This window comes from Ceratotherium simum, chromosome 9 (assembly GCF_057802395.1).
Source record: "Ceratotherium simum simum isolate JZ-2026a chromosome 9, ASM5780239v1, whole genome shotgun sequence".
NCBI lineage: Eukaryota > Metazoa > Chordata > Mammalia > Perissodactyla > Rhinocerotidae > Ceratotherium > Ceratotherium simum.
The window spans coordinates 45,684,263-45,706,998 of NC_141908.1; the positions used below are offsets into that span (position 1 = coordinate 45,684,263).

Sequence of the window (22,736 nt, forward strand, 5' to 3'; positions counted from 1 at the left end):
GGAATGATTGGTGTGGTCTGATGAGTTATGTATGTTAGTCTAGTAAAATATGATTAGAATACCAGCAAAACTCCATTTATGTTAATGCACAGATCAACATAATAGGAGTTTGCTTAAAAGACAAACTATCTGAAACTTACTATTTTTTTCAAGTCCAAATCTGCTATGTAGATTTTTGTGAAATGGGCACTATTTGAGAAAATGGACTATCTCGACAGTATTTCCTAAGGTACTGCAAATTTGTTAATTTAAGAAGCAATTACACTAGCTAGCAGCAGGTTGCTAAGCCAGGGGGTCCAAGCTCCAGACCTCTGATGTGAGTGACTTCCTGCCCAGTTTGGCAGGAGCTGGATCCCTTCCTGTGTAGCTTCCGAGCAGTTCCAAAAGCAATCGGGCATCCCCTGCTCCTTCCCGCTCTCCTGCTTTCAAGCAGTATCTACATGTTCCCATAGCCTGGCATTTCAGGATTTCCAGAGCTCTTTACCAGGTGCGTTGATTTTGAAAAAGCTTTTAAAGGTGGAAAAGTGAGCCAAAGGGAATGTGGAAAAAAATGGAGAGAGACATGCAAGATCCTCGCAGAGGTTCCACAATTTTGGGTGATTATTCATCTCTTGTTTTAGATCTCTGACATTTTTTCAGACAGGCTGCTGAAAAAGATGGCTGCCAAAATATTCACACAAGTGAAACAGCAAGCACAAACCAGTATCCTCCATTTCCGAGCTCTGAATTGGATATTTTCACTTCAAACATTTTGGGAGTGAGAGATTAGATTACCTCATAGACACCTACTGAATGTGGAAGATCTTCATGCAAGCAAATGAATGCATGCCTGAGAATCCCTTGAATGCCAAATACAGCCTCCTTAGTAAAATATTACGGATAGCTTGGTTTATATATTTTATCTCAATATCATGTAATGCCACAGTCACCTTTTATCCTAATGGACACTGCTTTTCTCTCTCTTTCTCTCTCTCTCTCTCGTTTCCATAGCACTTTCTTATGCAAGGAGCTAAACAGTGATTAAAGGAGCAGGATGAAAAGATGGCACAGTCAGTGCTGGTACCGCCAGGACCTGACAGCTTCCGCTTCTTTACCAGGGAATCCCTTGCTGCTATTGAACAACGCATTGCAGAAGAGAAAGCTAAGAGACCCAAACAAGAGCGCAAGGATGAGGATGATGAAAATGGCCCAAAGCCAAATAGTGACTTGGAAGCAGGAAAATCCCTTCCGTTTATTTATGGAGACATCCCTCCAGAGATGGTGTCAGAGCCCCTGGAGGACCTGGACCCCTACTATATCAATAAGAAAGTGAGTTCTTACTCAAGTTGCCGTTACTTCCTCTACTTACTAACTGGTTCTAGACTACTCCCAAGGGTGCCTGGTGAAGAATGTTGTGCCTCCTCCCCTCTGTCTGAAATATCACCAGGATGCTAGGTGGGCCTGGTGATGTAATAGACTCATTAGCCTAGAAGGCTTTTGGAAGCACCCATTTGAACCTACATTCCCAGGACAGGCAGTGAACTGAAGAGGCATCCTGCGGTGGGAGAATTGAGGAAGGGCAAAAGTCTATTCACCTTACAGTGTAGTGAAGCAAAAATTCAAAACAAGGAGTATAATTTATATGTGTGTGTATATATATATACACACACACACACATATATGTTTTGTATTATATTTCCAGGAGTCGCATCTAAATTCCTCTTTAGGATCTAGAGCTCTATATGAAGCACTTTGTGATCTGCAGCAGGTTTCTGGCTTCACCCCGTAGGCTCTCTGCCCTTTCCATGGCCCTCTGCAGAAGAAATAATAGCAGGTGGATTGTAAGTGCCAAAGAAAGAGTCTGATCCAAAAACACACCTGGAAAACCCTGAAGTTCTTGTGAAAATTTTTTTTATCTAACTGAAGAAGTAATCAGAGCCTCACTTGTATGTTTTTCGTGAATTATAAATACAGTTTAAAAATACTGATATCAAAACTTGATAGAGATACTAAGAATTCCTATGGCACTGACTACAAATTTTCTTTATTTTCTTCTTCAAATCCTGATGTCACTTAATTTTGGAGAGTTTATAGTGGTCAGAAAGAAAAAGCACCTATCATTATGTCATATGTAGGTAATTAGTACATTACTGTATTATTTTATAAAGCTATATTTCTAAATAATGGTCTCACCTTTCTCTTACAATGGTCTTAATTTTAATATTAAGATTCTAAATTCTGTTTTATGTATTTTCTTTTTCAGACGTTTATAGTATTGAATAAAGGGAAAGCAATTTCTCGATTCAGTGCCACCTCTGCCCTGTACATTTTAACTCCCTTCAACCCTATTAGAAAATTAGCTATTAAGATTTTGGTACATTCATATCCTTTTTTCAAATAGTCACTTCATATGATTTTGGTCTTTGACTGAATTATTGAGCTGGGAATTTTTCAGAAATACATGTGGTTGGCAATGCTATGTGCTCTTTCTTTTTCTTTCCTCTTACTCGACAGTTAGCATATTGCAAAATGGGATCATAGGTAAGTAAACCACTTTTCCCCTCTTCCAAGTATTTCTCCTCTCCCTGACTCACTACTACTTTCTTTCTTCTTTCATCCTCTCCTTCCTTCTGAATTGCTTGCTACATCCAAGACTTCTTCATTAACTTTGACTGTATTACCAGGCTATCCTTTTACAAGTCTTCAAATTTTACAGTGTTATATAAGGGTAAACTCCAGGAGCTAATTTTCTTTATTTCTTTTACATTTGAAAATATACACATACTCTGAATTGCACAATTTTATATATTTTTGTCTGAATTTTACTACTTTCTGCTTTTTAATTCAGCATTTGAAAGCTTTGAGTTAGTAAATGTTTACAATTGTGACTGTATAACACTAGCCTTTCAAATATTTCTCCAAATTCTCTTCCCAACAGCATTCCCATTGATTTTCTATCGTCTATTTCTTCCTTCCTTCCTTCCTTCCTTCTATTTTTTCATTGCTTGTTCCTATGTTTCATTCAAGTCACAGGTCCTGCTACAGTTATCTCTCTCCAAAGGCTTAATGTCTGTCTACCCATGTACATCCTCATTTTATTTTTTATTCTCCTTATTGAATTATCTACTTCCTAGAAATGGGATTGATGACATCTTAGTGGGAGATGGTAATTTGATTTACTCCTGAAAGTTAAATAGCATAGTTGTGAATGAGAGATTTTATTCTAGGCCAGGGAGAGTGGTCTGGCTGACAGTCAGCCCTAGAAAAAATGAGGAAGCAAAGGTTTGGAAGATTGTGGCTGTGCCAAGCAGGAGCATTTACAGGAAGAACATAGAAGCCTTGGAATCAGGGCTGATATGCAAAAGGAACCAGGGGTAAGGTTCCTGGAGGGAAAATTAACATTTAAGCGAAGTCTCAGGACATATCCTTTAATGTTGTTTCCTAATTAGAAAGAGTCATTGCCTAGGATTCCATGATATGGTCACCCCAGACGTGGCTTTAAGGCTTGCAGTATAAAAGCTCACTGCCCTTAGCAGGCCCAGAAAATATTTGAGTTAGATAAGATATCTTCAGATTAAATTATGTTGGATTAGATGGATTAGATTAGATGTCTTTAGAAGTATAGCATTCTGGAACTCAGTCTTCTTTTAACCTCTAGTTCATTCCACTCCACCGCTTACCCCAAGTTTTGCAAAGACATCAACATATGTTAATTTTATATTTATGTTTTAAGATTTAATAATTTCTTGTGAGTTAAACAATAATGTTTCCTTACCTTGTTTTTCAAGTAAGAGAACCCAGTTGTACGTGGAGAAAATACGTCTTTGAGTTAGCATTAAGAATGAATCATAAAGTTGAGATTTAGATTTGAGTCTCTTGAATTATAAATTATGGTTTATTATTCTGTTTCGAGTATTTATAATCTGTGCACTGAATAAATCTTACCATAAATTATTCATTATATTTAAAAATAATTTTATATCCCTTATATTAACATAATTTATGTATAAAATTATGTGGAAAATTTAGATGTACTCCAATGCTCTGTTCATAGTGAACACTGGGAGAGGATGTATTGAATAAATGTGATTAATGAATCAGAGGTTAAAGAATCAGATGCAAGACAAGTGACAGAATGGAAGGTTTGAATAGGTCAGAAAAATCTATTTTGTCCTGAATCTGAATGGTGAGATGGAATTAAGAAACCCAGTATTAAAGAGACAGTTTTGTGTTGTAAAACTTTTGTACAGAAATAGTGCATTTCTCTGAAAATCGAGTGAAAGCTACCATCTCCACTCCAAGAAATCCTAGAAAGTTAGGGAACCTGTGAACCTGAATTTAAAACCCTCTGAAAAAAGAGCTTCCCAGTGGGAGAAGATGAGCACAGTTTTAAAAGTTTTGATCAGAGAATCTGGGCATTGAGGACAGTTTATGGTGGGCAGGGCGGGGTGGGGGGCACTCTAGGAATCAAGATATAACTTGAATTTGAGGGTTTGCGCTTGCTTCCCAAAAGAGAGAAAGAAAACTTCCAGTTGTCAGGAGGCCTGCAGTGATGCAAGTTGAAACGTGAAAGCAGCCAGGTAAATCTATTAAGATTTGCAAAAATGAACTGTTGACTTTCTTAAAAGCTTACAAATGGCTTATAGCCACAAATTTCTTCCAACATAGAAAAGTAGATTTTTAAAAATCTCTAATTGCTTGAATTAAAATATTGTATTTCAAATGTCACACCTTGGAGTAGATATATAAGAAAAGAAAGGCAGTTGGGCTAATAGTCTAAGATAGATAAATTCTTCAGTTTTTTGGTGATAGTGGCACACTTGATTAGAGATTCCAGTAAACTTTGATGTATATAATACTGTACAGTTTGCCATTGATTTTCCCAATGATTTTGTCTTTTATTCCTCACAACACAAGCCCTAGGCTCAAATCCTGGTTTTCTGACTTCAGGCACAGTATTTTTGCTGTAAGTTAAAAATGCTTGGGAGCCGGCCCCATGGCTTAGTGGTTAAGTGCGCACGCTCAGCTACTGACGGCCCAGGTTCGGATCCCGGGCGCCACCGACGCACCGCTTCTGCGGCCATGCTGAGTCTGTGTCCCGCATTCGGCAACTGGAAGGATGTGCAACTATGACATACAACTATCTACTGGGGCTTTGGGGCAAAAACAGGAGGAGGATTGGCAACAGATATTAACTCAGAGCCCGTCTTCCTCAGTAAAAAGAGGAGGATTAGCATGGATGTCAGTTCAGGGCTGATCTTTCTCAGAAAAAAAAAATGCTTGGAGATGGTCACGGTGGGTTTGAGCACAACTGAGAGGTCATTGTGTATTTATTATCATTAATTTATAAACCAGAAAATGGCCATTACAATAAAGAAATCGATCTTTAAACCTAGACCGAGACCTCTATTTCCAATGAAAATCCTGACTTGTTTTGTAAAGAGCTGTCATCTTCATTAGGAGATATTGCATATCAAATTAGTTTTGTTTCTTGATTTTGGCAGAATAAGTTATACTTATGCTTACTATATTTTTGCCAGAATATATTTTGAAAACTGAAAATGCTTTTGATGTGCCTAGTATCTTGTTTTGATAGTTAAATAAAATATGGTTATATTTTCTAGATAGTAAACAAGTTAAAAATAATCCGTATTTCTAAAATTCTCTCTCAGAGTTTTAAATGTGTTTTATGTCAGTTTTTATTGTTTTAACTTAATATGCGCACTCTCTTTTATTTTGTGTTCATTACTCATTCATTTGCTTATTTGCAAATATTTATTGAGTACCTACTATGTGGAGATATTATTCTAGGCATTGGGATGCAACATTGAACAAAACAAAGTCCCTGCTCTCATAAAGTTACATTCATGTGTGTGTGTGTGTGTGTGTGTGTGTGTGTCTGGGAAGAGAAAGATAATAAAAATAAATCATGTGTCAGCTAGTGATAAGTGCTATTAAGAAAAATAAAGCAGTGTAAAAGAGACGAGTGACAAGGTACTGTTTTAGATCGTATGGACAGAGAAGTCTTCTCTGAAAAGGTACCATTTGAGCAGAGATCCCAAGGAAGTGAGGGAATGGGACGTAGAAATCTAGGGGAAAAATAAGTCTAAGGGGAATAGCAAATATGAAGGCAAAGTATGAAGGTAGAAGTGCAACTGGTGTGTTCAAGGATCGGCAAGGAGACCAGAGTGACTGGAGCAGAGTGGGAAAGGCAGACAGTAGTAGTCAGTGGAGGTCAGGGGCTAAAGTTGTAGGCCGTGGTGAGGACACCAAATTTACTCTGAATGAGATCAGGAGAGATGACTGAAAGATTTTCAGCAGAAGAATGTCATGGCCTGACTCACACTCTGGCTGCTGTGTGGAGAATAGACTGCATGCGGGGAAAGTTTGGAAGCAAGAAGATAGATTAAGGGCCTACTGCCATTATGAAGGCAAGGGATGATGGTGGCTTGGACTGTGGTGGAAACAATGAGGGTGGCAAAATGTCACCAAATTTAGATGTGTTTTGCAGAAGAGCTGACATGATTTGCTAAGCAATTGGATGTAGGGTATGAGAAAATCAGCAGAGCTAAGGATGACTCCAAGTGTTTAGTTTGGCCAAGAAAGAAAAATGTAGTTGCTGTTGACTGAGCTTGGGACAATTTCAGGTGGAGCAATATGGTGGATAAAATCAAGAGCTTGGATTTGAACATGTTATTTTTGAGACGCCTATTAGACAGTATCAATCAAAAGGTTAACACATTTTTATTAATACCTGGCATAAAAAATTTAATAGATTAAAAAGATCCTTTTATCCTGATATTATACATTAGTCTGCCTCTTTTATATTATTTATTATACCAAGGCTCTTAAAGAAATATTTTTCTGGGATACATTGTTCTTTTGAAAAATGTACTCTAGTTGGTGTCTTGGCCTATATATTTAGAAAATAATATAGGACATATGCATTTTGTAACCAGTTCTAACCCCTTGAAATCTACCTTGATGTGGAGTTTCTGTCCTTGTTCAATGTATGTTATCACCAATACAAAATCAATATTTACATTATTTTTTTCCTATTCATATGTTTGTTATGATTGAAATCCTGCTATTTCAGTCACTCACCAAACTCTAGGAACTTTGAAAGTGTGTGACTGATAAAATAAATCCATAGTGATTTTTAAAATTTAATGGATTTTGAAACTCTCTATTTAGAGGCGTCTATTATACCAAAAGCATAAAAACCTGACTCTAGTTATCTCTTATTTTGCTTTAAAAGCAAAAGAGTTTATTTGCTTTCCTTTTTGAGTGTCTGTCAGGATCTTTAACTTAAGTGTATTTTCTATTATTAAAATGATAGTCATGCAATGTGGAAAACACCTGTTTGAATATAATGCTTTATCAATTGTGACTTACTGGACAATAATCTTGCTTTCCATTGTTTATTAATATTGAAATTTATATTTTACTTCATTATAATTAAATTCTACTATTATAAAGAGTAAGTATTTTTTAGAGGTCGTAAAACCATGGCTCAGTCCATTATGTGAAATAAATCTCCTGAGGCTATTAATTTTCACCTTATGTTTATCCTATATCCTCCCTGTCAAAAAAAAGTGTAGAAACTTGTGTACTCAATATATGTGAAGACAAATTCCATGCTGTATTTTTGTTTCATATTAATAAATACATAATGAAAAATCACTAAAAATGAAAAATATTATTCCATTTAGTAACAAACGAATTACAAAATTATTTTCATTCAGTAGTCAACAGACACTGTGCGAAATGGCAAGGATATAGTGGTGAACAGTACAGACATGGTCCCTGCCCTTGTGAAGCTGACAGTCTAATAGAAAAGGTCAACATTAAAATTAGTCATTGGAGGAATAGTATAAAGTGCCACAGGGAAATATAACTGGCAGATCTAAACATGTCAGGTGCTATTGTGAACAGCTTTCTACTAGAAATAACTTTTAATCTGAGTACTGAAGAAAAAGTATGAGTTACCTAGGGTGAAGTAGAAAGCATTTCCAGGGAGAAGAGCTGGCGTTTGCAAAGATTGTGATTTGAGAAAGAATGTATTTTGTTTGACGATGTAAAACAATTGCAGTAATATTGGACTGGGGAGAGCACAATGAAGAGTAAAGAATATGAAACTAGAGAAGTAGGTAAGGGTTGGACCCCCTAGAATCTTGACTACGCTAAGACATTTGATCATCACCCTAAGAGTAATGGAAAGCTATTAAAATGATCTGAATTATGTTTACAAAGGTCATTTTGGCACAGTGTGCAGAATTGATTGAAAGGAACCAGACATGGGTTCAGAAAAGACCAGTTTGGAGGAAACTGCAATAATCTAGGTTAGACCTAATGGACACTTGAACCATGTAGTGATGTGGGCATGGAAAAACGGACACTGAGTCCAGAGATAGCAGGTAGAGTTGACAATATTTGGTGCTAAATTGGATGTGGAGGTTTAGGGAGAGAGAGAAATCCAAGACTGCTCCTAGGTTCCTGGGTAGATCATGGGATATCTTCTAAGATACAGAGATGTCAAAGGAGCAGTATTTGGGTGGGAGGGAGCAAAGGGGTGGGATGAAAAGATTTTTAGTTCAGTTTTAGAACCAAAAATCTTTTAATGATTTTGAAGTATGAATGAGATATGTAAGTGCAGATGTCCTATGGACAATGGGTGTGTGGAGTTCAGTAGAGAGGTCTAGCCTGGAGAGAAATATCTGAGATTCATGGGTATGTAAATGGTACTTGAAGCCATGTTTGTTGATGAGCTCTACTGGGATGAGTATAGCAGGAGAGGACTGTGGCTTAGATATCCTATGTTCTTCTTTTCATAAAGGAAATTACGACATTTCATAGGATACAAAGAAATTGTTGCCCATGAGGCATGAAGAAACCAGGGAATTAGGGTCTCATAAAAGCAAAGGGAAGAGAACGTAGTGAAAGGGGGAAGAACCATCCTTGTGGAATGCTGCTGAGGGAGCAAGTCAAATAAGAACTCAAAGTTATCCTTTTGTTTTCACTGACAAAGTGTGGAGAGTTTGTCATTTTTACAAAGAAAAGCTAGTAGGCTGAGGATGTGATAGATACATGAGCAAAAGAAAGGATAAATAGCTCTTTTAAGAAATTGGCTGTGAAAAAGAGAAAAGAGGGTGGTAAGTAGTTAAAGAGGATTGTGGGTTACAGGAAAATATTCTTTTTTTTTCCCCCCAAGATAGGAAAGACTTAAGCAAGTTTATGTTGCTAGGAAGAGGCCAGTAGAGTAGGAAATGATAAAGATAAGAGAAAGAAGAGATAAGAGATTTCTGAAGTATTCTGGAAAGGTAGAAGGTGCCCAGAGTATAGGTGGAGGGATTGAAAATTTCCCCCATTGAAGAAGGAAGGGGGAAAGATAGGTCCCGATAGAGAGACGTTTGTCAGTTTGAGGGTGGGAGGTAGAGGTATGGCAGTCTGATGCTATCTCTTCTCTCAGTGAAGTAGGAAATAAGGTCATCAGCTTGAGGTAGGGAGGAAAGGAAGAAGGTCAGAGGTCAAAGGAGAGTGGAGAATATTTGAAATTGTCTTTGCAGAAAGCAAGAGATGGAGCAAAGTGGAGAAATACAGCGCTGTGTTGAGGACCATTGAGGTTGGAAACCAAGCATTTAGAATGGTGCTAATCTGCCAAGCGGAGTTATTTTCTCCAGGAGGTCCTAGCAGGCTAGCAGACACAGCGGATCCTTTTTTTTTAGTTAGTTTTATATACTAATAGCAAATCATCTTTAGTTTTATCTTAATTTTTGTTCATTTTTAGCAATAAAGGAAAAATATGTTTCATCCTTGAGATGTTTTTCTAGGTTGTAGTGCCCTCACGTGGCTGATCCACATCATTCACTTACAACTGTTTTCATGTGGATGCATTTGAACAAGCTGAGAATTAAGCATGTGCCTTATATCACTGCTAGTAAAACAAAAAATCAATTGTTGCTTTGACTAAAGCCAGTCGTAGGTGCAAAGAAACTTCTTTTATAGATTAGCACAACATTGGCTACTCATTGTCCTCTTTTACTGCACTGAAAATGGTGTTGATATTTTATGTGCAAGGAATGTGAAGATTTATATTAAAAATAAAGAGTGAGAAGGGTTATAAATAGCACATATTCACTCTCTGGGATTTTTATCATTGTGTCTAAATTTACATTGATAAAGTCTATTGTTTTACATAATTGAAACTGAATCCTTCTTGTGCTTTTTATTCAATATGAAAGAAAGTCATTTCAATTATCTAACCTACGAAATATTTTCTTAAAGAGTTGCTGTTTTTCAATATAAAGAAAAGTGAAGGGCATTGGATACGTCTGCAAAGGCAAGGTGGGGTAGAGTGAAACAAACCAGATGTTTGTTATAAGTAGTCTTCTCTATGATTCGGGAAATTAGAAAAGCAATTTGTTGAGCATCTACTATGTACCAGGCACATTAAGTTGTAGGAGGCTTAACATATTGTAACTACTTTGATCCTCACAGCAATCCTGAGAAACGGTTATTTTTTCTCACTTGTATAGTGAAGTGAACCATGGCTCAGGGAAATTAATAAGTAATATAGCCGCAGTTCCAAACCCAAGAAATGCCAGACTAACGCCAGCTATCTTCTCTTCAAAATTTTATGAGCAATTACAGCATATTATACACTCCACTTAGAAAGGATCTTATTAGAGACATTCCACCAGGGTGACCCTTAGAATGGAGTTAAAATGCATTTAATTAATTACTTGAGTTCTCTTGCTGAATTTCTGTCAGGGTTTACATACATGCTAAGCTTGCTGTTCAGTTGTTGAGTCTGCTGTTTAAAAAACTTAAATTGATAAATTATTTACCAATGAACTAATTTCTTTGCATTTAATCTTTTTAGTTACTAAAAGCTCCTAACTAGCCTCAAAATAGTTGATGGCTTTGCCTGATATGGCCTAGATATGGGGTTGTTAAAATTACAGAAATGGAAAAAACAAACTCAATAAAAAATTAATAAGGGCATAAAAGTTCTAAACTTCGTGATGGTGAAAGGCATGGTGGGGCATGAAAGTGAGATTTTCTGTTGAGCTTTGTCTTCCTTGACGATATTCTTCTACTTTATTCAATGTGCTCATTATGTGCACTATCCTTACCAACTGTGTGTTTATGACCATGAGTAACCCTCCAGACTGGACAAAGAATGTGGAGTAAGTAGAAAATAAAAAATATCTTTCAATATTGTCATTCCTTTCTATTTAAAATTGTGCGTTTAACATCTTGAGACCTCATGAGTTTCTTAGCAAACCATACTAGCTCCTCCAAACCAGACAAGTTAGACAATGATTCAAGTTCATTTCAACTGCAAATTTCCTCTAGGACAAGGCTTGCATGGCTCATTCAATTGCTCAAATTACTGAGCTGGTTTGACTGCTGGTATTTGTAGCCATCTTATCTTGCTTGTGTGTCTCACAATTTTGGAGATCACCAGTGATTACTAATATGCAATGATAAAAATTATGCCTAGTTTGTATGTTCTTTTTATCATGCCTATCACCTTTCTGTGTTTTTTTTAGTATATATTTCATGGTTCTTTGTGATGCATATTTTATTAAGCACAAATGCTTCGTTCATTTTTGGATTAATACCAGTTTGCTTAAATCAGACCAAAAGCCAGTGTATTTCAGACAATATCTTCATATAGAACCATATTATTTGGGCCTTCAAATTAATTAATGTAACGAGTACATACTCATTTAGTCTAATTAATGTAGCAAGTACATACTCATTTAGTTAGTCAATGAGAATGTCTTTCAGAATGTAATGTTTCTTTTTGCCTTAAGCCCTACCTAAGCTCTACATCATAGAGAGACCAATATAGATCAATACTGAAGCCTCTAATTTTTGTGTAAGTCACCTTTAAGATATGTACATGTAAGTTACCTACTAGATCTTTAATGTGGGCTTGGCTATTTTCTCTCAGGTACACCTTTACAGGAATTTATACTTTTGAATCACTTATAAAAATACTTGCAAGGGGCTTTTGTTTAGAAGATTTCACATTTCTACGGGATCCGTGGAATTGGTTGGATTTCACAGTCATTACTTTTGCGTAAGTATCTTGATACATTTTCCATCCTGGAAGAGTAAATCCTTAGTGGGAGCCTACACTGTATTTCTCTTTGGTGGCTTCTCTGAACAGAGCAAGCATGTTTCTTAGTTATCATATGAATTTAGATTATTTTTCTTCCAATCAAATTATGAATTTTGGAGAAATTAGGAACTCTCGTAGTAAATTATATGGCTTTGGTTTCAATTAGGCTGTAAAGTAACAAAGTTTCCCAAGTAACAGAGATTATGATTGATGGCAACGCCATTTTTCTCTTAACTGAGAAATCTGATGGCAGCACTCATTGAAGTTGAGAAGGTCTTGATGAAAGACCAACGTAGACTTAGATTTCCCTAAATTCTGAATAACTCTGATTTAATTCTACAGGTATGTAACAGAATTTGTAAACCTAGGCAATGTTTCAGCTCTTCGAACTTTCAGAGTCTTGAGAGCTTTGAAAACTATTTCTGTAATTCCAGGTAAGAAGAAACTGGTATAAGGTGGTAGGCCCCTTATATCTCCAACTGTTTCTTGTGTGTTATTGTGTTTGTGTGTGAACTCCCTATTACAGATATGTGACAGAGTTTGTGGACCTGGGCAATGTCTCAGCGTTGAGAACATTCAGAGTTCTCCGAGCTTTGAAAACAATCTCAGTCATTCCAGGTGAGAGCTAGGTTAAACACCGAGGCTGACTTTAGCTCCATTGGTGCTACAATCACAGCTGTTGTGCATAAGCCTTGTTGCTTGTCACCTATTGCAAATAAATATGCAAAAAAGCAAGAATCAGTACATCATATTTTGGATGGATTTGATTCTTTGCTTTTCCTAATTGCTTTCTTTAACACTGTTCTAAATCAGCCTTTGAGTTTAACAAGTTTTTGCATGAGACATTTGCAGTAACAGGCTACATGGTTTGCATCCTGTAACATCAAGCTTTTTGCATAGAAGCTAAACTATGAGGCATTCAAACTGATGCAAATTTGACCATTTAAGTTTAAAACTGGTAATTTTCTTAAGGCAGATAAATGAAAGAGCAAGGGATAGCATGAGTGCTGCATGGGGCTCAGTTTTCAGATGTCTTCCTTTTTTAACCCACACTCAAGCTTGCAGAATTCACAAATATATAACCTCGTAATTCAGTGACTTCAAGATTTCTTACTACTCTATTCATATAGATTTTTCTAAAATCAATAAGAGGTTAGGGAGTAAGACATCTGCAAATAAAAGCAAAATATTTACACGAGGTTGATGTTTAAGCATGAATAACAAAATCATTTCTTTTGCTCTAAGGAGTGTTTGGAAATACACTTTTAGTTCATTTCCATTCACAATTTTCTAATGGACATACAAGTTCTGCTTTCATTCATTTTCACCAGCTAGCAGGCTTTTCATGAAAATGTTATTCAATCACAAACATTAAACTAATAGTGTTGGCATTCTGCATGACATCTTTATTTTCCAGGACAAACTCATGATGTTTTTGTCGGTGAACTAGCTGTTGAATAATATATTTAAATTCTTCCCTTTGATTTTATTTGTAGGCTTGAAGACCATCGTGGGGGCCCTGATCCAGTCAGTGAAGAAGCTCTCAGATGTAATGATCCTGACTGTGTTCTGTCTGAGTGTGTTTGCACTAATAGGACTACAGCTGTTTATGGGCAACCTGCGGAATAAATGTTTGCAATGGCCCCCAGATAATTCTTCCTTTGAAATAAACATCACTACCTTCTTTAATAACTCACTGGATGGGAATGGTACCGCTTTCAATAGGACAGTGAGCATGTTTAACTGGGATGACTATATTGAGGATAAAAGTAAGATATACTTTTTTAACCGTTAAGTTGTTTAGTCCTTTAAATATTAAAAAATATATATATATAATGGAAATTGTCTCAATTTTCATGTGAACCAAATGACTTAGACCAATTTAAGATACCTTTATATATGTAGTAGAGAAATCAAATACCTTACTTCTTTTTCCTTATCTGTCAATCAACGTGATAAAAGTTACCATGTAAAAATGTGTTACCTTTTCCTAAACCAGTGTTGAACACAATACCATATTATGCCGTCTAAACAAAAATATTTATTTGGTAGTCATTAATCAGGAGTTTTCATTTCATCTAAGGAAGTGATCTTAATAAATAAATCTGTAATTTGAACTTTTCAGTGTATTATACTGAAATGTATTATTAAGAAGACTAGGGAAAAATAATTTTGTCCTATTTGTTTGACTCAATGTATGTATTGAGTGCATATGTTGTATCTGGAAAGAGAGAAACCATTCACCAAGGTGAAATCTGAATTTGTGTACTCATCAGAAAATTAAACAACCCCAATCCAGCCATTCACTTATTGATGATGGAAAGGGTAAACCCAAAACCTACCTCTATGATATTCTTATTCCAGTTTATCCCTTTGGTGTCAGTCATTGTATTAGAGTTGTTTATTTGTATACAGTCATGCACGGCTTAATGACAGGGATACATTCTGAGAAATGCATCGTTAGACGATTTCGTTGTTGTGCGAAGATCATAGAGTACACAAACGTAGATGGTATAGCCTACTACACACCTAAGCTACATGGAACTAATGTTGTGGGACCACCATTGAATATGTGGTCCGTCGTTGACCGAAACCTCAGTGACTGAAAATTATGTGGCACATGACTGTAGTTTGATTTTATTTTAGAGATGGACATCAGAATACGCTTATGAGGCCATATACTTCAGTATAATTTCTTATCGTTGAAGCCAGTCCCACTGTCATTTGGATTTCCAAGTCCCTCCCACTCCATGTACAGTTAGCTAGCCAACTTCCATTGACCCCTTGATTTTCAGTACTCCACTGGGACACATTCTGAGGTATCCTTCATGGTTTTTAGAACCATATGAAATTTTATCACTTTTGACATTATACTAATGTTTTAACAGCATTCTTATGAAGATTTATACTGGGCTCAGTAAGATTCATTGGATAAATGAATAAATAGAACAAATTATCACATTATTTTGGAGGTTTCCCATTTATTACAATTATAATAACAGCACAATGACAATCTTTGCACGTAAATCTTTTCTCTATTTCTGATTGTTTCCTTCAGATGGATTTCTATTAGTAGAATTTTTGGGGGTTGAAGGGTATGACCAGATTAAGGCTGTGAAGATATAGTGTCAAATTGCTCTGTAGAGAGATCATACAACTATATACTCCCTATAGCACTGGTCATCTTACTGGACGCTCATTAATATTGGCTATTTCCATATTTTAAAATCTTTTGGTAGAAGGGAAAAGTGTATCCTCTTGTTCCTTAATTATTAATGCAGTAGAATTTTAAAAATATGTTTATTAGTATCATTAGCAAGTTATATATTTTGTATAATGTGAATTACCTGTTGATATTTTTATCCATCTTTCTACCAGGTGATAATATGTTTTGGGGAATTCATACAAACTCTTTAGTTTATCAAGTATATTAACATTTGTCTTTTTTTGGAAAATATATTCTTCAGCTTATTTTTCATCTTATTGCTTGTATGTGATGCCTAAGTGATTTCGATTTTTAGGCAATGGAGTCATCAAATTTGTTTTCATTTTTTCTATATTTAAGTTTAGAAAATGCTTCTTGATTCAGGAATAATAAAAATATTCACCTAGATATTCTACATATAAAGCAGCCACCTTTATATTCTATACAAAAAAAAAAAACAAAAAACCCTATGTCTTCTTTACAACATGTGAATGGACTTGTCTTTAAATTTTTAATCTTTAAAAATCTGGAATTATTTTTTGATGTATGTTGTGAGGTATCAGGATCTAAAACTTTTCACAAAACTATGACCCACATTTCCCTACATAATATATTAGGGTATTCCTTGAATATAGGCTTTAAGTATTCCTAAAAACAGTCATAATAATTTTTTGTGTTTATGTGTCTGTTTTTTGTATCTGAATATATAAATACATGTTTATGTATGTGTATGTTTCCTTAGATTATCTTTGCAACTTATTAAAGTTGTAACTAAGGTATTCCCTAAGAACAGAAACTAGATATACTTAGAAAATATATATCTCCAAAGAAACAAGTTTATCTTGTTCATTTGAAAGAGACCAATCAAGCCAAAACCCAAAACAAAACACTTACAGCATCATAGAAAAAACAAACACCTAAGCCCACTTTTCACAGGAAATTAAGTTAAAATTGGCAGGAAAAATATATCTTAATCTATTTGGAATCCAGGCAAAAAGTATTTTTAAGATAAAATTTTATTTGTATGAAAATAGTTAGAAGCAACGAGGCTTCCCTTTCTGTCACTTTTTGTGCCAAGCAAACAGCCTTAACGTGGTGACTCTTTTTTGAAATATCCTAAGCAATTTGAGTTTATATTTGCAATAAATGCTGATATGAAAATGTTAAAATATTCTTTTGGAAAAAATTTTGTTTTTAAAACAGATTTTCTAAACATTTGTTTAATCAAAAGTGTTATATTTTGATAATTGTTTAGTATTCAATTATTATTAAAATATTTTCATTTAGCCACATACATAGTTATTATTTTGTCCATTTTGTTGTGGTTGAAAAAAATTGTAAGCTTTATTACCTAGACACAATGGCTGAGTGTTTTCAGGGCTTTTTTAATGATTCTTTCTCTTCCTCGCTCTTTAAATAGGTCACTTTTACTTTTTGGAAGGGCAAAATGATGCTCTGCTTTGTGGCAACAGCTCAGATGCAGGGTAAGTGATGTTTCGTTATTGAGTTTCAGTCCGCACTGCGCCACCGGCCTCAATAACCTGCCACCTCCCACCCACGGCCTCCGCTCTCTCCTCATTCAAAGCCCTCCATAAATTCCACTTCACGCTGACTCTCAAAATAGCTGGGATAAGTGTGGATTCTCACCTCCTTCACACACTCATCTGCAGCAATTATTCTTTCCTACTAGGTCACAGCTAATCTTCCAAATTAGTTCAATGGAAAATAGAAAAGCAGTACGCATCCATAAGAAGCTTAAGTTAATAGAATTCATAACCATGTACTTTTGTAAGTGTGATATTTTATATATATGCTAATGTGGTCATGGCTTAAAATGTAAGCTCTCTGAAGATAATGTCAATGTCTGAGGCATGGTGCATGTATGTCTAGCATATTTTAGCTAAGTAGTTAAGAGCATAGACTGGAGAGTTTGCACAGAGTCAAACTCTGACTCCACCATATAACGTTACCTCTCCTTGCCTTAGTTTTCCTATGTGGTAAATGGGTATAATAATAGGGTTGCTGTAAGAATTAAACCAACTAATGAATATATAGCTATAATAGCACTCAATCAGTGCTTTTAATTATTATGATTGACGTCATGTGAATGCTTGTTATTAAGAAATATTGTACCTGGAGCTAAAGCCTAGGAAAATTCAGAGAAAGTTACCTTTTCTTATTTGTCAAGATTTTAGAATCATAGACAGAAGCTAACATTCTTTTTATGGAAGATGATATTGTGGACATTAGTAACCAATGCCTATAGCAAAATTCCCGGTGGTAACAGGCTTTGCATTTGGCTTGTATGATAAGGATTGTGCTGCCTTTATCTCCAGATCCCAGCAATAAGTAAAACAGAATGATTTTAATTCCTTGTCTGCACTGTGCTAAATGCTTTACATACAATGTCTTATTCAGTGCTTGCACATTTGCGAGGCAGGTTCTGTTATTAGCTTTTCTTACATATGAGTGCCCAGAGATTAGCAAGGTTAGGAAACTTGCCTAGGATCATGCAGCCCGGAAGTGTCAGGCACAATATTGAGGCCAGGTCAGCCTGATCATTAAGGTCATACTATGAAATCCTTACTATGCAGAGTCATTTCATCCTCTCCAGGTGCCCGCATTCGTCCTTTTTTCACCCCTCTTCCCTACTGCGACACACACATACACACACCCTTCTGCATCTTCAGTAAAAACTAATTTTGCCCTGTAGACTCATTTTTCTGTTCATGTCCACAAGTCCCAGAAGACATTAATCATGATATGACTGCTTTCATGTGGAGACATGGTCAATATAATAACGACAATTATCAATCACGGAGGAATCCACAAGTAGACTTAATAGATTCTATTATTCTGTAAACCAATCCTCACAGAGCTGGGTTCAGGGCTGGGTAAGGTGAGAGAAATCTGCTTTCCCTCGTGTCCTATAAAATAGACGTTGGCATCTATAAAAACAGGAAAACCAGCCAACAGACTCGCAGTTACTGACTTCTTGTCTTTCCTTTAACCTAATTACAGCCAGTGTCCAGAAGGATACATTTGTGTGAAGGCAGGTCGAAACCCCAACTATGGCTACACCAGCTTTGACACCTTTAGCTGGGCTTTCTTGTCCTTATTTCGTCTCATGACTCAAGACTTCTGGGAAAACCTTTACCAGCTGGTGAGAACGGATACAAGGATTCTTCTGGGAAGCATAAAATACTGAGATCAAGAGAACTGCTGTGAAATTCTTTATTATTTAGAGTGTGAGCTGGTAACTCCTGTATAATATTTAATAAAATATCTCTTCCATTTTGCAGACACTACGTGCTGCTGGGAAAACATACATGATATTTTTTGTGCTCGTCATTTTCTTGGGCTCATTCTACCTTATAAATTTAATCCTGGCTGTGGTGGCCATGGCCTATGAGGAACAGAATCAGGCAACACTCGAAGAGGCTGAACAGAAAGAAGCTGAATTTCAGCAGATGCTTGAACAGTTAAAAAAGCAACAAGAAGAAGCTCAGGTATAGTTAGCAAGCATAGAGCTCTTTTGTGTTTGTTTATCTCAATTCTCCGACCACACTGGTAAAGTCAGTGGCGTTTTGTGCACAAAATCAGCAGTGGTGATTGACATTCAAAACATGTCAGATGTGTTTGGTAAGTGTTAGGAGCCTGTTTGGTTATTAGGATATTATTATTTCATTTTAATGACTACTGTCAATACAAATGGCATCAAAACATGGAGAATTATAATTGCTTTATTGACATTTTTTCTCCCCTGTGACCCCTCATTTACTCAAGCTCACAAAGTAGTCAGACTTAATGTCCTCAATCGAGTATTTTCTTAATCTTCTGGGGAAGAAGAATTCAGTTATAGTTGCTTCTTCATTAGTGTCACTAGAGGTAGGAAAGGTCAGAAAACCGGAGTTGAACTGAGATTATTTCATATATAATAATCTTCATAGAAAGATTCCTGGAAAGACAAAAACCTATTTAATATTTATTTTCTATTTGATGAATGTTTAAATGCAAGTTTGTGGATTGTGTAAGGAAAACGCTGGTGTGTAAATATACTAAATCACTATAGTCTCTGCCTCCTACCCTGTAAGTTCTTTAATCTGGATGTGACGAGGCTTCAAACTAAGGCAAGAATTTCTCTAACTATATTTACTTGCTTTAATGGCCTTAACTAATCCAATTGCCTATTTTAAGTTTTGCTTGGATCTTGACTACAGTTCCCTTTTAACATTGATACCGTAAATATTTAATAAAAGTCATTTAAATACTAATAAATTATTTAATAAATAATAAAAACCATTAGTATTTAATAAATAATAATATATACTGGGTTAGTAGGAACAATATTGAATACTACATCTTTCCCAAAATTGTACCATTGTAATTTACAAATTCATTCAGATGCCGTGATCTGGGCTTCTCTTATATATAATCTGTAATGTGTTTTTATTGTGCATTTCTTAGTGAAATACTCAATTTAACTCAAAGAGAAAAAAGTTTATTAAAATAAAATACTTAACTGAATTAAATTCAAAAATTTAGACTGGCACTAAAAGTCCTTGTCAAGTGGAAGTGTGATGGATCAGGTTAAAATAGAAAACCTTTGATTTTTTAATTCTTTCCTTCTTAAGATATTGTGTAAATCATAGAAAAATTGTTATGGTATTTGAGTGTCTTGTTCATATTATTAGATAGTTAGTAAGCATAGTGTGAGGCCAAAGCTTGAAGGTTTTCATGAAAATCGTGTGTCATCTTCCACGTGACTGTTGATTTTAATACTTTAATTGGTCTAATGACTGTGCGTTGTTTTTCAAAATATAGACCAGAATGGAGAATCGTCTTTCAAGGTCGTATTCATCATACTAAAGATAAATGAAGCAGTAACATGGATAGATTTTTTTCCCAAGTTTATATGCAACCATCATTTACCTTGTACCCTTCTAGGCAGCAGCTGCAGCAGCCTCTGCTGAATCAAGAGACTTCAGTGGTGCTGGCGGGATGGGGGTTTTCTCAGAGAGTTCTTCAGTAGCATCAAAGTTGAGCTCTAAGAGTGAAAAAGAGCTGAAAAACAGAAGGAAAAAAAAGAAACAGAAAGAACAGTCTGGGGAAGAAGAGAAGGAGGATGGAGTCCGCAAATCTGAGTCTGAAGACAGCATAAGAAGAAAAGGTTTTCGTTTTTCCTTAGAGGGAAGTAGGCTGACATATGAAAAGAGGTTTTCTTCTCCACACCAGGTAAAAATATTAGATTACACAAATTGTGTTTTCATAACAAACAATTTTTTTTAAGATATGCCAGAATTTGGTAGAGATAAAACTGCCTTCTCCCTAGATAGCACAATGCTTTCACAATGGTAATGATCATCAAGTGTTTTGGTTATCCCCTCAGAGAATTTGTGTGTTTTACAACTTTTTTGAATCCCAGGGAATAATTTTTAGAGCATTGATCCCACTAGGCTTGGGAAGGTTTGTTGTTTTGAGGTTTTGTTAAAGACTCAAGCATCTCAGGGTGCTTTTCCACATGAGAAATTATCAACAGATGTTTCCCATCCCTTCTTAGCTACTGTACCTGGACCCAGTGAACTGTGGGTTTTCTGAGTGGCGGTTTCCTACAAGGGAAGTGTGGACTCTTTCAGACCATACGTGCAGTTGTTCCCATCCACGTGCAAACTTCATATGAAGAGTGCATTCTTCATGCCCTTGTTTCAAGGGGAAACAAAGCAAAATTTTTCTAAAAGTGTATCCACAATTCTCAGGTAGACACACACTGAGGAAGATTTATGACACTAAGCAGTGCTGTTTAACTGCACTTGGTTATCTCTGTCTCATGTTTAACATGGCACTTACATTGAAAGAATGCCCTGATTTATATAGTGCAGAAAATGTTCACCGGATGCCTCTGGCTTATCTACCGACACAAGCTCCTGAAACTTTGAAATTTAAGATCATTAATTGTCTTCGAAATGACCAAGAGAATTACCAGAAATGTACGGTTTCTCAGAAGACAAGTTCACTGGTAGTGAAACCTTAGTATCTATATAGTAGCAATAACAGAACAACAACATTGCTAGCAATGATAGTGGCTAACACTTACATAGTGCATTGAGACTTGCAATATAAACTCATTTAAACACCTCACTACAGTCCTAGGTAGGAACTATAATCATCATCCCAAGCTGCAGATGTGAAGAGAAGGGGAGAGCTGAATTCTTTGTTGAGTGCCTGTTTTATGCTTGGCATTCTTTTTAACACTATCATAATTAATGCTAGCAGCCTTGCATAGTATTATTTTCACTATTTTTTAGGCTTAGTGTACCCAGTGTCATATAGTTAGTAAGGGCTGAGGTAATATTCAAATTTGGCCTGACACTGAAACTCTTGAACTTCCCACTTCATCAGACTGACTAGAAAGAATATCTTTAAAAACTGATGAGGAAATTTACAATTTTATTTCTTTTAAAAGATATATATATTTAAGATTATACTTGCTCTTTGTGCATTTTATAGCTTACACCGTCTCACATAACCTCATGTTTAATGTGTGTAAAATTTTTGTAGGTCAGCTTGACTCATTCCAACTCCAAATAACATTATGAGATACGATAAATTGAAGGAGTAGTGGAGTTGAATTCAAATGTTAAGTAGAATTTATTTTTAAGTAAATATCAACTCGACATTTACTCATTTGCATTCATGTTGTTGTCACGTCACTATGATTCCATTAGTGGAGATGTTAATCTTAATAAATGTGAATTCCTTCAAAATTAAGTCCCCTTTTTACAGCATTGATCATTTTGAAAAACAAAGGAAGGATGAGAAGGGAAGGAGGGAAAGAGGAAAGAAGGAAAGTACGTAACATGAGGCAAATTGCCTAAATTTGAAACTACAAACCAACACATACCACAGAGAGTCTCTCCAATTTGCTTTATTTCAAATCCAATAAAACTAATTATAGGCAAAATAGTGAAACCTGAAAATTTTGGATCCATCCCACCTCCTTCTGCAAATGTTGCTCAAAGATATAACATTTTCCCCATATTCTCTTCTTCGTGCCTCTATTTCCTAACTTGTTAGGCATTATAAGTGATCATTAATTTACACAACAGGGAATTTCTGGCTCAAACTGATAATCGTTTCTTAAGTGACATTTGTATAAAAATACAGCTAAAGACTTTTTTTGTCTAATGAAGAAATAGTCAAACAATCAACTAAGAAGATGGAGAGAGAGAGAGAGAAAGGGAGGGATCCTGAAATCATACTAATCCCACTTTGCAAGCCCCTGGAAGTAACACTGAAAATATCAAGCTAGGTCGAGGTTCTCAACCTGGGTACAGTGATGAAGGGTCCATAGCTTTTGTTAGATTTTTCAAGGGTCCAAGACCAAAAAGTCTTGAAAACTATCGTTTTTTGGTGGCATGA

General features: G+C 35.8%; 1 protein-coding gene across 12 annotated transcripts in view; it reads left to right on the forward strand.

Moving 5' to 3' along the window:
- The first annotated feature begins 997 nt into the window (after positions 1 to 997).
- The window catches only part of SCN2A (sodium voltage-gated channel alpha subunit 2), an 81,871-nt gene continuing 60,132 nt past the window's right edge, over positions 998 to 22,736 (forward strand). For 6 of the 12 annotated variants that reach the window (XM_087435315.1, XM_087435317.1, XM_087435316.1 and 3 more), the window contains exons 1-10: positions 998 to 1,308; positions 2,243 to 2,361; positions 11,079 to 11,168; positions 11,942 to 12,070; positions 12,639 to 12,730; positions 13,609 to 13,881; positions 16,738 to 16,801; positions 18,339 to 18,480; positions 18,620 to 18,826; positions 20,265 to 20,552. In XM_087435315.1, coding sequence (XP_087291441.1) covers positions 1,042 to 1,308; positions 2,243 to 2,361; positions 11,079 to 11,168; positions 11,942 to 12,070; positions 12,639 to 12,730; positions 13,609 to 13,881; positions 16,738 to 16,801; positions 18,339 to 18,480; positions 18,620 to 18,826; positions 20,265 to 20,552 — 1,671 coding nt within the window. In that variant the 5' untranslated portion in view covers positions 998 to 1,041. Of the gene's footprint in view, positions 1,309 to 2,242; positions 2,362 to 11,078; positions 11,169 to 11,941; positions 12,071 to 12,454; positions 12,547 to 12,638; positions 12,731 to 13,608; positions 13,903 to 15,351; positions 15,361 to 16,737; positions 16,802 to 18,338; positions 18,481 to 18,619; positions 18,827 to 20,264; positions 20,553 to 22,736 lie in introns of all 12 variants that reach the window. The other 6 variants (XM_004428245.3, XM_087435325.1, XM_087435318.1 and 3 more) reach the window with 4 other exon arrangements.